Genomic DNA, 16,759 nt, shown 5'->3' on the forward strand with positions numbered 1-16,759 from the left:
TGATCTTCTATGTGCTCTATGTGTGTGAATCACTACGTGCTTCCGTTCTTTCTCTTTCTCCGACAGGACACAGAATCCATTGCATTCATGATATTACAGCTCTCTGTATAATTAAAATACTGAGATGTATACGTGATATCTTTTTTATGATGAATGGAATGAAAGCATGTTATTAAACATGGGAACACGCAGTGGCACAGTGATTGTTCATATCTCATGCAAGAGGCTTGCTACGCCACGTTAAGCCATCTGTAAGCTTTGAACGCCAATTCTTCAAAACTTTTAAGGAACATTGAAATATCTTCGTAGTACATGTTTAATTATTCTATCCGTCTATCCTTCCAATAATACAGCGCAAGGCAGGAGCTATCCGTGAACTGCATACCGCTAAGGCACCGTGTCCTCACATGTTTAATTATTAACAATACTGATTATTTAAATGATGTTAAAGTTTTATCTGTATACTATAAGCAACATATTTTGCTGCATTTCATCTTAAAAATGATATCGTCATCATACGCGCTTTATAAAGTGGCGCAGGTTGTGCAATATTATAACTGTAGTGCAAGTTTACAGTGAGGTCATTGTACTTATAAGTACAAACAGTTCTACAAGGAGAACTTGATTAATTGATTGAGTGCGTTTATAGTTCTTGGGATGAAACTGTTTCTGAAACGCAAGGTCCGTACAGGAAAGGCTTTGACGCATTTTGCCATGGCTGAGGTAGTGTGTGCTTGAAACTGTATACCGATAATTCTCTTTCCGATCAGCTGCTGCTGTGATTCCCCACTCAGATACAGTGATATAAATACTCCGAGTGGTGCAGTGAGAGTAATATGGAAGAAGATGATCTGCTGTGGCAACCCTTAACGGGAGCAGCTGAAAGAAGAAGAAGATGCAGTGAGCGTAACAACGCTAAAGCAGTTATGGTATTTAGAATACTATGGCTATTCCCTGGACCATTATATTGCTACAGGTTAATTACAATCAGATGCATTACACTAATAAACAATATGCAGTTAGTTTCAGTGTATTTATAAAGCCGCGTCAGGAATGTGGGTCTAAGAAAGAAATGGTAACCACACAGGAACAGTAGCACTGCTTTGACGCTGTTGCCGCCAGTGTGCAAAACCGAGCGGAGAAATTACGTACGCCAGGGTATGATGTACCGTGGAAATGTGCGTGGCTTTACGCCAAGTTTAGGTTTTATACATCGCGATTTGAGCGTGGAAATGAGAGGAAACATGAGGCCCCAGATGTTCCAAAATACATAAAATCAAAGTGAAACAGCAGCAGAAGAATATTAACAAAGTTTCAGAATACAGAACACATTTTGTCCAGTCCTTAACTCAGTTTTTAATCTTCATCCCTGAGCAGAACTTTATTCCCCATTACAATCGGGCACAACACATCTTGACTAATGTTATGAATGATAATCATACATCTGTCTGGGATTGGCTCCAGCAGACCCCCGTGACCCTGTGTTAGAATATAGCAGGTTGGACAATGACTGACTTGCATCTGAGAAAAGCTCCAATTTCTCCATCTTTTCTCATTAACTTCTAGAGGTGCATCTTCACGGACTACATAACATCTTGTTATGGTACCATCTCAGGACAAGAACAGCAAGCCCTGAGGAGTGCCCCAAACCTTTTCAATGTCTTCAGATTGTTATTGTGACAGTGGCATAGTCGGCAGGATCTCAGAAGAAACAGGGTCAGGACCTGAAAATGTATCGGGTGGGAGACTACCGGACACAGTGGGATTTCCTGTAGATGGTCTGCAGAGGATTGAGAGAAAATCAGTGCAGCTTGCCACCCCCTGGTCTGGAGTGGCACTACTATTATTCAGGCCCTCTAGCTGCCTCCCAATTGCATGTGTGTGACAACAGATATAGTGGATTCACTTTCTGTGCACTTTATCGTGTTGTGAATATACTTCTAAATGGACACATTTGCCATTTTTGGCTATCTAGAGGGTGGTGAAAGTTGTATATTTGTGTTCAAGTCATATACAACTGATGTTGAAAGGCAAACGGGATTATGAAAGACCTTCGCCAGGCACACTTCTCACAGTTTCTATGGTGCAATCATAATTTCTTGAGACTCCTTCACTTTTGGCACATTTTGCTGTGCTGCAGCCTGGTGCTAAAGTCATTTAAATTCATTTCTGCTCATCAAGCAACACTCCAGAATGACAAAGTAAAAACAGGATTTTAGATAAACTGCTCAAAAAAAATGAAAGGAACACATCAGATCTCAATAGGAAAAAAAATCCTACTGGCTCTCTCTGCTGCTATGGCCGATATTTCCTTGCAGCAACTCCAAGTCGTACTCCGTAGTTTGTATGCCCACCCCCCATATATGACAACGTCCTCAAGAGATGACGGATATTGTCCTGGGGATCTCCTCCCAGATCTGGACCAGGGCATCACTGAGCTCCTGGACAGTATGAGTCGTCGGATGGACCGAAACATAATGTCCCATCCAGAGGTGTTCTATTGGATTGAGGGCAGGCGAGTGAGCGTGGGTTAGTCAATGGTATTAATTCCTTCATCCTCTCGCCACATGAGGCCGGGCATTGTCATACGCCAGGAGGACCCAGCTTAGGGTGTGACAATGGGTCCAAGTATTTCACCCCGATACCTAATGACAGTCAAGGTGCCATTGTCTAACCTGTAGAGAGATCTGTGCGTCCCTCCATGGATATGCCTCTCTTGACTAACTGACTAACCATCACTACCCCCCCCCCAAACCCCCCCCAAACCTGTCATGCTGAATGATTTTACAGGGAGCTTAACGTTCTCCATGGCTTCTCCAGACCGTTTCACGTCTGTCACATGTGCTCAGGGTGAACCTGCTCTCATCTGTGAAAAGCACAGGGCGCCTGCCAGTGGTGGACCTGCCAATTCTGGTATTCAATGGCAAATGCCAATCGAGTTCCACGGTGCCCACTAGAGGATGTCGGCCCCTCAGGCCACCCTCATGAAGTCTGTTTCTGATTGTTTGGTCACAGACATTCACACCAGTGGCCTGTCTGACTGCTGGAGGTCATTTTGTAGGCTCTGGCAGTGCTCATCCTGTTCCTCCTTGCCCAAAGGAGCAGATAGCGGTGGGTCCTGCTGATGGGTTAAGGACCTTCTACAAGGGGCCCAGTCCAGCTCTCCTAGAGCAACTGCCTGCCTGTCTCCTGGAATCTCCTCCATGCCATTGAGACTGTGTTGGGAGACACAGCAGACCTTCTGGCAATAGCACGTATTGATGTGCCTGCCATCCTGGAGAAGTTGGACTAGCTGTGCCACCTCTGTAGGGTCCAGGAATGGCCTCATGCTACCAGTAGTGACACTGACCGTAGCCAAATGCAAAACAAGTGACAAAACAGATGAGGAAGGAAAAATGTCAGTGGTCCCCTTCCACCTGTTAACCCATTCATTCCTGTTTTAAGGGTCGTCTCATTGTTGCCCCTCTAGTGCACCAAAGCAGCTGAAACTGATGAACAAGACCCTCTGCTACTTCACTGACCAGATCAATAGCCCACAAGTTTCACTGACTTGAAAAACCAAAAAGGGTTTCTTTCATTTTTTTGAGCATTACATTTTTGCCAATTTATTAAATACAAAAAAGACTGAAATATCACGACACAAGGGTTCTGACCCTTTACGTTGGTACATCCCTTTCTATTTATGTAGTCCTACCTGTGGTCAAATCACTTGATTGGACTGATTGGGTAAGGCACACGCCTGTCTATAGAAGGTTCTCAGTCAAGTAAACACCAAGCAATGCAGTCAACAGAATTACCTGCAGCACTTAAAGAGGGGATTATGTCAAGGCACAGATCTGCGGACTGCCACTAAGAAAATGTCTGCAGCACTGAAGGATCCCAAGAATTCTTAACCTCCTTAGCGTTAGACCCGAGCGTCACGCGGGCTGTGAAAACAGTGCTAAAGGTATTAGTCCCAAGTGTCACTCAGGCAACAGTGCGGACACATCTCTCATAAGACCCGAGGCTTACTTGGGCTGTCAAAGTGCCAACAGCATTAGTGCCAGGCGTTACTCAGGCAAACGTATAGGCAGGTCTTGTGTAAGCGTCAGACCCAAGCATTACCTGGGCAACAGTATAGACGCGTCTTCTCCTAGTCTCATAATGGCATCTCGTAACACACACGCCGCTCATCAGGAGTGATGACCAAGTGAATCTGTCTTCAGGCAGTGAAACCGAAAGTGACACTCGCGTCACTCGCACGTGCAGTGTGCTGTTCATATTATTACTATTACTAGCAAATCGCGCTCGCGGAAATTTTTGCAAGAATAAAAGTGTTAATGAAATGATGATGAGGGAGAGAAGAACATCACACATTACAGTAAGAAAGAGAGATTATTTAAATAAGTAGTGACTTGTGAGAGGACTCCATATTAGAATAGTCACATGATTAGTATGGGACGTTATTATAGTCACTTACAACAGCAACAACAATACAAAAAGTAACATGAACGGGTTAGCAGAACATATCAGATAAGAAGGGACATGCAGGGCACAAGTAAGTCAGTATGTGTGAAGTGTGGCCGTCAGGTAATGGAGTATACCGACGTCTGTAATAATTGTCGGAAAACGCAATTTGTTGCATACACGTTATTGTCAGCGAAAATATTTCTCTGTGTGTAACCCGTAAGTATCAATGCAAATTTGGAAAATGTTGCCTACAACTGCCTATGGGTTAAAACAGGGCTAGGCAAATAAACTCCTACGTTATTAAACGTTTGTTATCGTGACTTGGTGATAGTCATACGATATGCTAAACGAACAGGGAATTGCCTACGCCGTAATATAAACAGAATATCTTCCTTTGAGTTGTCAGTGTTATGGAATCCCTGTAGTTTTTCCGTCATAATGTTTCTTGTTGTCTGGCAGTTTGCCGCTGCTCTTCAGAAAGGTGGTGTGTGTGATTCGTTTTTTGTTCACCGTCTCAGTGCGAGACTTGCTGCTGCTGATCTTCAGATAATGTCGCTCTGTGGTTTGTCATATGTTGGTCTAAGACAGGGGTGCCCAATACGTCAATCGCAATTGACTGGTAGATCGTGTTGCATTCAAAAAATTTTTTTTAAACGTTAGTCTATCATATATCCTCCCTATGGCTTTTGCCACTTGATTGACATACAGGATGGCCAGTCTGAGATCTCTTTTCTTCTAACACACTGGTCATCCCACACATACGATCAAACGCGCGAGCTACTGCAAAACTCTGGCTGTGATCTAGTTAGCCTTCCGATTTATATCAACTAAAGAAGGGATTTTAAAAAAAATTGTTTGGGGAGAGTATGGGCTGGATGTGGAATTGGAAGAGGATTTTTTTACTCACAATGTCACAATCGAAATGCGTTTGTCTGATCTGTCAATCTATCATTGCTATTCCAAAGAAGGAAAATGTGGAAAGGCACTTTCGAACTCTTCATAAAAACTACGAAACTGACTTCCTTCCGAAAAGCGATCTGAGAAAGAGAAAGGAGAGGGAACTAAAATCGCAGTTGATCGGACAGCCGTCATTTTTCCCTCGGCTGAATTCAAAAGCAAAGGTAGACACACCGAAGCATCGTTCTGGGAGAGTCACTTGATCATTAAGCATAAGAAGTCCTTCCAAGATAGAGAGATGATAAAAGAGGCCTTCATTGAGACAGATGGCTAGAGAGAAATTCCTGCTAAGATTTCAAGACCCATGGCCAGAGAAAAAGGAGTTTCTCCTCGTCATTAAACATGCAGAATACAAGCAACTTAATAACGATCAACGGCCGCTAGACTTGGCATTTTTTTTCTGATCTGACCAACATGTTGAATGAGCTTAATTTACAGCTGCAACGAAAAGAGAACTCCATGGTCAATATGATTAGCTCAGTTAATGCTTTCAAACGAAAAATGCAACATCTGTCCTCAAAGCTGCAGCACCTTGATTTGGGGAACATCCAAAACCTCGCGGCAGAGCTGGAGATGCAATGGAAGGCGTGTGCGCAACTTGACAGCATACGCTACACAGAGCAGATTGAAAACTGTCTGTCAGACTTTGACAGACGGTTTCAAGACTTACTTGAGCCAATCGCTACATTTAAGTGCTGTCCATTTAGGGAAGATGTTGACGGGATTCACCCGCATCAAAAAATGCAACACTGCTTCACCTAAAACTCCTCTACAGTGGAGGATGAGATTTTGACACTACAGGATGACATTCAGCTGAAGTCTGGGGCTCTTGGACAGTTTTGGTACTTCCAGAGGAAAAGTACCCAAACATGAGGAAATGTGCTGCCTCCTTGACTGCATTATTCGGCTCTACTTATTTATGCGAGTCAGCCTTTTCCCACATGAAGATTATTAAATTCAAATACTGTAGTCACCATAAATGTATTGAATTGCTATTGTGCCATAAAGGTTTTTCAGTTATGCAAGGTATGACAACATATATTTTATGTATAAAGTATACTCAGTATACAGTGGAACCTCGGGTCATGACCGTAATTCGTTCCAAAATTCTGGTCGCAACCTGATTTGGTTGTGACCCAAAGTAATTTCCCCCAAAGGATTGTATGTAAATACAATTAATCCGTTCCAGACCGTACGAGCTGTATGTATATATACGCTCGCTCGTGCTTTCTCTCTCTCTCTCTCACTCGTTCGCTCTCTCTCTCGCTCGTTCGCTCTCTCTCTCTCTCTCTCTCTCGCTCGTTCGCACTCTCTCTCTCTCTCTCTCGCTCACTCGTACGCTCTCTCTCGCTCACTCACTCTCTCTCTCTCTCTCTCTCGCTCACTCGCTCGCTCTCTCTCTCTCGTGCTCACTCTCTCTCTCTCGCTCGCTGCACAGGGAATGCACAGGGAGAGACTGAACACGTGTGGAAATCATTGGCGTGTACGAACCGGAAGGGAAACTGGCTTGTCCATCACCCGAGTGTGTGGTCGTGAACAAATGCAAAAGTTTGACGAATTTTTGTGGTCGTAACCCGATTTGTACATGGTCCGAGATGTTCGTGACCCAAGGTTCCACTGTGTATATATATATATATATATATATTTATATATATATTCATGGCATTTGTAGTCTGCATCACAATCTGATTGTATGGGTGGTTACCTACCAGGTAACGCTTGTGGTTGGTCAGCAAGTTGGCTAACATCCACCACGGTGCCCTCTTTCAGTTGCGAGAAGCAGATCACAGAATGGTTGAAATAGTCTACTGTTAAATAATGCAAAGAGTACGTGACACGTGTTTCACCCTAATTCTGGGCTCATCAGGCGTACACACTCACTACACCCCCCTCTCAGGGAATCGAACCTCGGACGTCAGCGGTGAAGACTCTAACGTTGCACCATGGCGTGTGGTTCGTTCATTTGACAGCATGTAGATCGGGGTAATTACATTCATGGCATTCGTACTCTAAATCACAATCTGATTGTATGGGTGGTTACGCATTTTTAATGTAGGTAGATCATTTCGACCTGGTTATTTTAAAAGTAGCTCACAAGCCGAAAAAGTGTGGGCACCCCTGGTCTAAGGCCTGTGCTGGTTGGTCTGGCGTGATGTCAATGTTTCTGCTTCTGTGTGTTGATGTCAGTTATGTAGGCTGATGAGACCGTTTCTGTTGGTCGCAGCTACGCTGTATGTGCCTTTTCATTTTATCAGGAGGCTTACGTTAAAGTGAAGGAAAAAGAAGGTGTAAAATGGTAGTGTCATAATGCAGTTTCAGTCAGTAACAAAGTATGCACCAAATAAACAGTCAAATACCACAGTCGATAACTGAAAAGAACTGAAGACTTGACAATAAGCCCAAGACCAAAACTCTGCCAGGAACACGGATTCCTTGTTATTATTGCAGAGGGGTATAGTAGTTGCAACAACCATTGTTTATATCAAGCATGGATGGACACAAGCAAAATAATATAAGGATCATTATTTATCATTATTATTTGTATCATTAATATACAGGGTGGCCCACCTCCACCGAGACGACTCCCGTCTCTTGCTTGCTGTCCTTGCTGTCTGACCCCTGGAAAACCTTTCTGTAAATGTGAGTACCAAATTTGATCATTTTTTTCTCTTTACCACGTAATGCAGTCATCTAGGTGGATGCGGGCCATTTTTTCGTGGGCCACCCTGTACTTCCTGACTTCGTATTTTTAGTGTTTTTGCACGTTTTACAGTAGAAAGATGTAATAAAAATGTCATTTTTCAAATGACATGCAACGCTTTTTACTTGTTTTTTGAGAAAGCTACGGAGGCTACATAGAAAATATGCTTGGAACAACAATGACTCTTCCTAGAGATGCCCACTGGACCAAACTGAGCAACTGTGTAAGAAAGACAGAAAAACCAAGAACCCGATGACCATTCTGGCAGAGCTCTAGAGACCTGGTGTGGAGATGGAATAAAAGTCCACAAGGACAACCATCAGTGCAACACTCTGCTAATCTGGGCAATATGGAAGAGAGGCCTGAGAGGAGCCTCTCCTCAGTAAAAAGTCACATTAAAGTCCACTTGGCATTTGCAAAAAGACACCTAAAGGACTCTGAGATTTTGAGAAACCAAGACTGAACTGTTTGGCCTCAATTGTAGGTTTCATCTCGAAGAAACCAGGCACCACTCATCACCTGTACAATACCATTCCAGTGGTGAAGCACGATGGTGGTGGCATCAGGGACTAGGGAAGTCTAGATAGGGTCGAGGGAAATCTGAAAAAAGCAAAGTGCAGAGATATCATTTATGAAGGCCTGCTCAGAGAGCTCTGGACCTCACAGTGGGCTCAACAGTGCAGTGGCTTAGGGTCAACTCTGTGGATGTCCTTGAGCAGCCAAAGCAGATCCTGGCCCAGAACTCAATTGAACATCTTTGGAGTACCCTGAAAAACAGTTGTCCTCTGATGATCTTCATCCAACATGACAGAGCTTGAGAAGATCTGCAGAGAAGAATGGCAGCAAATCCATAGGCCCAAGGGAATGTGGAACTTATAGCATCAAAACCCAAGAAGACTTATGGCTGGAAGAAAGCAGTGAGTAAAGGGACTGAATTCTTGTGCCAATGTGATATTTCAGTTCTTTATATTTAATACATTTGCCAAAACTTCTAAAATAGTGTTCTCACTTTGTAATTATGGGATACTGAGTGTCGCTTGACCAGGAAACAATTTAAATGATTTTAACAATAGGCTGCAACATAACAAAATATGAAAAAAAGTGAAGGGGTCTGGGCAAACATGGGTTATAATATTACTGAACAGCCAATCACAATAAAGGAATTGGATGTACTGTATTCTTGCTTATAAATTGCATGTAATGTATACACGTTACCTTTTTGTAGATTCATATTTTCTGTGTTTTGTTGTACAGGGAGATTCACTTGAAAGAGGCCCCTGAATATTCTGTTGTAACTTCCGTTAGGATGAAGCAATCTGAACCAAAACATACGCTCTCTACCTTGACGTTTGTGTAATCGATTGCATTACATGCGATGCTGGAAGTGGTTTCTGTTTCCTGCCAGACACATTTTGACGTGGCGCTCCATCTTCCTGAACGTATCGGAAGCGTCTCGGTGGGGTGGAATAACAGCAATTACGTGTTGGATGTTTTCCTTCACCTCTTCCACAGAGCTAGGCTTGTTCTGATAGACTTTTCCTTTGAACAGACCCCAAAGGAAGAAGTCTGGTGGTGTCAGATCCGGTGACCGTGGTGGCCAAAGCCCCTTTGAAATGACCCTGCTGCCGAAGGAGGACTCCATTCCTGCCATGTTCCTTGCTCGATGTGTGACACATTGCTCCATCTTGCTGGAAGTCATCTTCCGTTAACTCACGATCATCCAGTTGACTCCTGAAACGTTCAAAAATGTCCAGGTACACACTGATGTTCACAGTGGTGTCAAAGAAAATGGGGCGCAACCGAGACATTGTGCACTATACACCGACTTTTTGATCATTGAGTGGTTTTTGGTGAGTGGCAAATGGATTTTCAGCGGCCCATATGCGGGTGTCTTGCGAGTTAACATAACCCTGACAAATGGCACCACGCCTCATCCTAGAACCATGTGGTGTCCAATATTCCTTCGTTGTCCCTCACAAATGCCTGGAACCAGTGACAGTATCTGACACTTTTCATCATATCACTTGTGTTGAGCTCCTGAACGACGGTGATACAATATGCATGCAATTTTGCTCTTTTGTAGCCTCCTGACATGTTGCGTAAGACCTCCCAGTCTCCTGTGTTGGGCGTCTCAAGAGGTTTTGTAGACGACTGCCGCAGACCATGGTGCACGCCATTGGTTGTGTCAAGGCAATATTTTTGGACGGCCTCCTCTATGAGAAGGGATCAATGATCCTGTAGTTTCCAGTTTCCGTACCATCTTCTGAATAACACTCTGTAAAGGTACGTCACCAACACCATATTTCTTCCTAAATACACTCTGACATCGCTTAAACGAATTGGTGACCCAATAGGTTCGCCCCAAGAAGACGCACTGCTCAATACTGTGCACCACCATCCTGATGAGAAGTCGAGTGACCGACTCAAGGGTTACGGGCAGTACGCACCCAGAAACTGCAAACCGAGGTTAAACGTTCCAACGGCTGTCCGGCGCCCACCTCATTGCTCTAACACAGGGTCACCTCGACATTGGAGGAGCACAATGCATGTTGTTTCGTTCTGCGAGAGTTATTACAGAATATTTGGGGCCTCTTTCGAGTGAATCTCCTTGTATTATTTTCAGATGTTCTGAAGAGCCACGCAAGTAAGAATTTCACTGTAATGTGGACACAACAAAGCTTGAACTTGGGCAAGAAGGACACAAGGTGCTGTGTAACCGAAGACTTTACCTTGTTTCGTCGATGTAGACCGCTTCCAGCACCGACGCCGCATATTCAATGTTCTTCTTGAGGTCCAGGATGTTTACCTCGCCCTTCTCCAGCTGCTTTGCCAGACATCGTAATCTGAAATAGAAAGAGTAAAAGAAGGCCATTGGATATTTACAGTAACATAACACTGTTTTGTACCTTTCACAGAGACCACCACCCCTCTAGTCCTCCACAGGTTCATCCATCCATTTTCCAAACGTTATCTGGTTATAGGAAGTCCAAGTCTACTCCAGAAACATTGGTGAAAGGCTGGAACCAACTTTGGACAGGAAAGCAGTCTAACCCAGAGCATAATGGCCCACTTTACACCTGCTACTGACATGCATCTTTGATGAACCAAACAGGAACATGTAAAGAAAGCTGGAAAACAGTCAAGAGATCAAAAGGACCCTGGGATCTACAAAGCTGGCTGCTATTGTAGTATTAAAACTTGTGCTTCTGCGAAGTGGGGGAAAATACCAGTGAGAGCGCAAAGGATCAGGTGAAGAGACGCAGTCGAGGACTGAAACTGAAAGAAACGCCAAAGTCCATACACAAAACAGGAATCAAAATCAAAAGACTGTGCCGCAATTTGGTTTGGTTTGGGAGTCAGCAACAGAAATGATCAGAAGGACTTGAAGTTATGCATGCCATGTCAAACAACCCCAGGGGTTCACCTCCTAATGGGGCACGAGGGGTCAGAGAGATTTCTTTTCACAAAACTTTGAAAGAATGGTAATGTAGGCACGCAGAGTGTTTTACGCTATTTTGAAGCTGCTGATTGTGAACAGGAATACATTTTTGATTTTGGATTCTTTACCGGTGGTCCTGCTCCACTCTTGATGATTTTCAAAGGCGTGTTGCTAGCACTAACATTGGTGACACCCAATCCCTGTCTCAGTCATTCGGTTCAGGTGCTGTCCTTAAGGGAGCCTTTTGAAGTGGGTGGGACAGAATATTTAGGGTGGGCTGGATTCCTATCTTAGTCATTCTTAGAGGTAGACTGCCAGATGGGACAGGGCTAGATATTTGGGTTGGTGCTGGACATTGGTGACACCCAATCCCAGAGCTAATGCGGACTTCCGACACGGTCCTTATGGAAGTCTTCTGAAGTGGGCGGGGCTGGACAGAGATGATGCTTAATCCCAGTCCTCAGGTAGCAGCACCCAAATCATAAAGGTGTGAATCCTCCAAACCCGAGCTAAAACCATGCCGGTATCCTCACCAAACTGCCCTGAAAAATACAACACTCCATGTCAGCCGGAGGTCCCATTCTAAACTCTGGATTCAGCCTGCACCAGGCCAAATGACATGTTGACTTTAAAAGAATATTTTTAGTTCTAGGATGTTGTACCATGTTAGCCATTATGGATGTAGTGAGAAGTCAAGCAAAATGCCCCCTTTTATTGGCTAACTAGAAAGATTACAGTATACAAGCCTTCGAGGCAACTCAGGCCTCTTCTTCAGGCAAGATGTCCCGAAAGCTTGCATATTGTAATATTTTTAGTTAGCCAATAAAAGTGGTCACTTTGCTTGACTTCTCACTAAAAGAATATTCTTGAAAATCAGAATAAATATGCTTCACAAGGGGAAGAACTGTAAAACTCCAGCTTGCAGAAAGTCCCACAAAGAATCCTCATATATACAAAAAGGATTTATTCACAAGAACCAAGGAAAATAACAAAATATTCCAAAAGATAAAAATAGAAGTTGCCTATGATGCAATCCAAAGCAATCAAGCCCAAAAACATAATCTGCAAGATTGCAGAGCAACAATTTCCTGAATTGTTGTGAATTTCCCATTGGGATTAATAAAGTATCTATCTATCTATCTGTCTATCTATTATATAGTGCCTTTCCTATCTATCTATCTAACAGAATAATAAAATAAAATCACAATACTCAGAACACACCACAATGCAGCAGAACACATTTAAATGAACCGCAAAGGACTGTAACTCCCATAAACCTTTATACAGATGGACAGGTAGCACTGACCATAGAACAGAAAGACACCAACATAGATACCAAATAACCAAACTGAATAAAAATAACAAATAACACATACATTAATATAAGAGTATTATAAAGATATTGAAAAACGATGATAGAAATAAGAAAATTAAACATAAGCCAGAGAAGGTACCTGGCTAAACCATAACCCAGAACTGATGCAGAGTTCAGACCCTCCTCAACACTGCCCACCTGAACGAGAGTGAAGGCTGGATGTTTGTGGCGGGGCTGGACATTACCAGAGCCCAGTGCCAGTCTCCATCATCCTCAGAGTTGATGCTAAATTCAGACACTGTCCTTAAAGAAGCCTTCCAAAGTGGGTGGGGATGAATGTTTGGGGTACGGCTGGACGTTGGTAATGCCCACTCCCAGTCTCAGTGATTCTAACAGATAATGCTGAGTTTGAATATTGTCCTCATAGCAGGCTGCACAACAGAGTGGAGCTGGATGTTTGGGTCAGGGCTGGATGCTGGCGACATCCAGTTCCAGTCTCAGTCATTCTCAGACTGGATGTTTTGGGCAGAGTTGGATTTTGGTGATGCACAATCCCAGTCTCAGTCATTCTCAGAGCTGATGCAAGAATGGGCTGCCTTCAGTTTGGTGACCCACAATGCCTTTTCCAGCATGATGGCGCACCGGGCCATAGGGCAAAAGTGAGAACTAAGTGGCTCAGGGAATTAAATATCAAAATTTGGGGTCCATGGCCAGAAAACTCCCCAGACCTTAATGTCATTGAGAACTTGTGGTCAATCCTCAAGAGGCAAAAACCCAACAATTCTGACAAAGCATTGATTATGCAAGAATGGGCTGCCATCAGTCAGGATTGGGCCCAGAAGTTGATGGACAGCCTGCCACGGCAATTGCAGAGGTCTTGAAAAAGAAAGAAGGGCCAACACTGTAAATATGGACTCTTGTAAATTTCATGTCATTGTCAATAAAAGCCTTTGAAACTTATAAAGTGCTTGTAATTCTACTTCAGTAGATCATAGAAACATCTGACAAAAAGATCTAAAAAACACTGAAGCAGCAGACTTTGTGAAAATCAATCAATACTTGCGTTATATCTATGGGCAATAATATTGTACCAATAAAAAGGAAGAAGACAGAGACAGGTTCAAACTAATAAACTTTAACAGTTCCTTTTACTAAGATCGTTTCAAAGTACACATTACACAGCCTTATTACTATAATCACTTCCTCAAAGCTCCCCAATACCCATAATTCCTTATTACTACGGAATCCCCAAAAGTCCAGACTACAATATACTACAACTTGTGTCATTCTCAAAACTTTTGGCAACAAGTGTACATGGGGCAAGTAACATATAAAAAAAAATAGCATTTCTGGATGAAGCATTCCTGATGCCCGGAGTTCATATAGCAATAATCAAAACTAATGGGCCCCTGGGATGGAAAAGCTCACAGTATCCCCCCATCCCCCCCGGCACTTTCAAATGTGAGCTTGGCCAGCATACCATGCCAGTGGGCACCACTAAATTGTGACTTTGGACACCAGCACTGGTAACCTGTAAAGGCTGGAGTCTTTGGGACAGTAAGGGGGTTTTGTGAAACTGAGAAAGTGAAGTGGACCCAGCAGGCACCTTGGGGGGTCTCTGTCTCCAGCTTGCATGCCTGTTTGAGTGACCCTACACCTCACATCAGTACATTTCACAAGCTTGCCAGCATGACCTGCCTGGTCAATCATTAACACAACATCACCCACAGCTTCCGAAGGTAATAATATCCGTTAATGAGCTGTTTGTATGACCAAAGTCATAAAGGACACAGACACTCCACACAAACTAAACGAAAGGAAAAGCAACCAACCATAAAAGTCTGACATAATCACAACACCCCACCCCGGGGCACCCACCACTGAGCCTGCCGAGGACTCCGGTCAGATACCCACTTACTTCTAGTTCTCATACCCTTTATGTACTCAGGGACCACTAAACAGAAAAGTCACGTGTGCACCGCAAAAAACAGAAAGGGGGGACACGTGAGGTTGACGAGGGCCTAGCAGCATGAAAGGTGAGACAACAACATTAACATCGGAGTGCTGAGAGCCTCAAAGGGTTAAAACAACTTACTGTCATGTGGACAGGGTCCTGGGCATCACCACTGAAAAAGGGGGCAGAGAAAAATCAAACAGGGAACCCCACCCCCCCCCCGGCAACTTCCTTACCCAAAAACGTACAGTAAGTGCTGTGGACACTCGTGCAAGTCTGTAGTGAGTTATTTATTTCTCTTTGTTATTATAATTTATTTCTTCTATTTCTTGTAAAGCGCATTCAGTGACACTTTTTTTAATGAAAACATGCTATTGAAAGAAATGTTCAAATCGCTGTTGGGAATTTCATTCCGCCTGAAATTCATATAGTGCCTTGTATATGAGGCCCCAGGTAATTTCAATCAAACAGTATTCAATATGGTGTTGCGTAAAATGGGCACTTGGTTATTTCCATCACACTTTACTACACTGAGTTCCTTTAATTGTGAATGATCTGTTATTACTGTCATTGTTTATTCTATATAGTGCCTTTAACAATAAGCACTTAATTATTTCAGTCAATCTACATTCTGTTTAGTGCCTTTTATAATAACCACTTGTTAATGTCCGTCAAACTTTATTCTATATAGTGCCTTTTGCACAGTTATTTCAGCCTCTCTTTGTATTATCTGCAGTTCTATTATGAGCACTCAATTAAATCAGTCTTTATTCTATATAGTGCCTTGTCTAACAAGCACTTGGTTATGTAATATCATCTACTGTTAAATTCTGGTCCGTACTTGTAAAATTTTTATTTTTATACCGTATTGAGAATGTATTCTGTTCTGTGTATTGTGTTGTATTGACCCCCCTTCTTTTTGACACCCACTGCACACCCAACCTACCTGGAAAGGGGTCTCTCTTTGAACTGCCTTTCCGGAGGTTTCTTCCATTTTTTCCCTACACGGGTTTTTTTTGGGAGTTTTTCCCTTGTCTTCTTAGAGAGTCAAGGCTGGGGGGCTGTCAAGAGGCAGGGCCTGTTAAAGGCCATTGCGGCACTTCTTGTGTGATTTTGGGCTATACAACAATAAATTGTATTGTATTGTGTTTCCTCCACAATTTAGTCTGTATTATGTATTAAGGGTCTGTATAGTCCCTTTCATTATGAGCACTCAGTGATTTTTGTCCATTTTTAGTCCATGTAGGGCCTTTAATAATAAGCACTGGTTATTTTCTCCATAATTTACTCTGTATAGTGTCTTTCATTATGAGTGTTCAGTGATTTTTATCCATTTTTATTCTATACAGCACCTTTAATAATAAGCACTGCTTACTTTCAGCATAGTCTATATAGTGCCTTTCATTGTGAGAATTCAGTTAATTTTATTCATCTTTATTCTATATAGCGCTTTGTATAATAAGCACTGGTTATTTTCATCATGATTTAGTCTATATAGTGCCTTTCATTGTGAGCGTTCAGTTAATTTTATTCATCTTTATTCTATATAGCGCTTTGTATAATAAGCACTGGTTATTTTCATCATGATTTACTCTATATAGTGTCTTTCATTGTGAGTGTTCAGTGATTTTTGTCCAACTTTATTCTATACAGCATCTTTAACAACAAGCACTTCATTATTTCCTCCATAGTATTTTTACTCAGACTCCCAACTGAAATGGCGCTGCTTTGCATAAAGACCCCTCATTTTCTCTTTTTGTTTTACATTCTACAGGATCACAGATGTGCGCCAAAGCTTTTTCAGTGTTGGATCTCTTTTTTTTTTTTTTTTAACAATTGATATTACAATTATTTTGACCTAAAATATGACAATCGATATTTCTCGATGTGTTCTCAAAAATCAGTACCATATACAGTAGACATGTATTTCCACATTTTCTATGC

General features: G+C 42.7%; 1 protein-coding gene across 4 annotated transcripts in view; it reads right to left on the minus strand.

Moving 5' to 3' along the window:
- Positions 1-16,759, minus strand: part of pde1a (phosphodiesterase 1A, calmodulin-dependent) — a 517,554-nt gene that overhangs the window by 106,983 nt on the left and 393,812 nt on the right. For all 4 annotated transcript variants that reach the window (XM_051930634.1, XM_051930635.1, XM_051930636.1 and 1 more), the window contains one exon: positions 10,837-10,950. In XM_051930634.1, coding sequence (XP_051786594.1) covers positions 10,837-10,950 — 114 coding nt within the window. The remainder of the gene's footprint in view (positions 1-10,836; positions 10,951-16,759) is intronic.

This window comes from Erpetoichthys calabaricus, chromosome 8 (genome assembly GCF_900747795.2).
Source record: "Erpetoichthys calabaricus chromosome 8, fErpCal1.3, whole genome shotgun sequence".
NCBI lineage: Eukaryota > Metazoa > Chordata > Cladistia > Polypteriformes > Polypteridae > Erpetoichthys > Erpetoichthys calabaricus.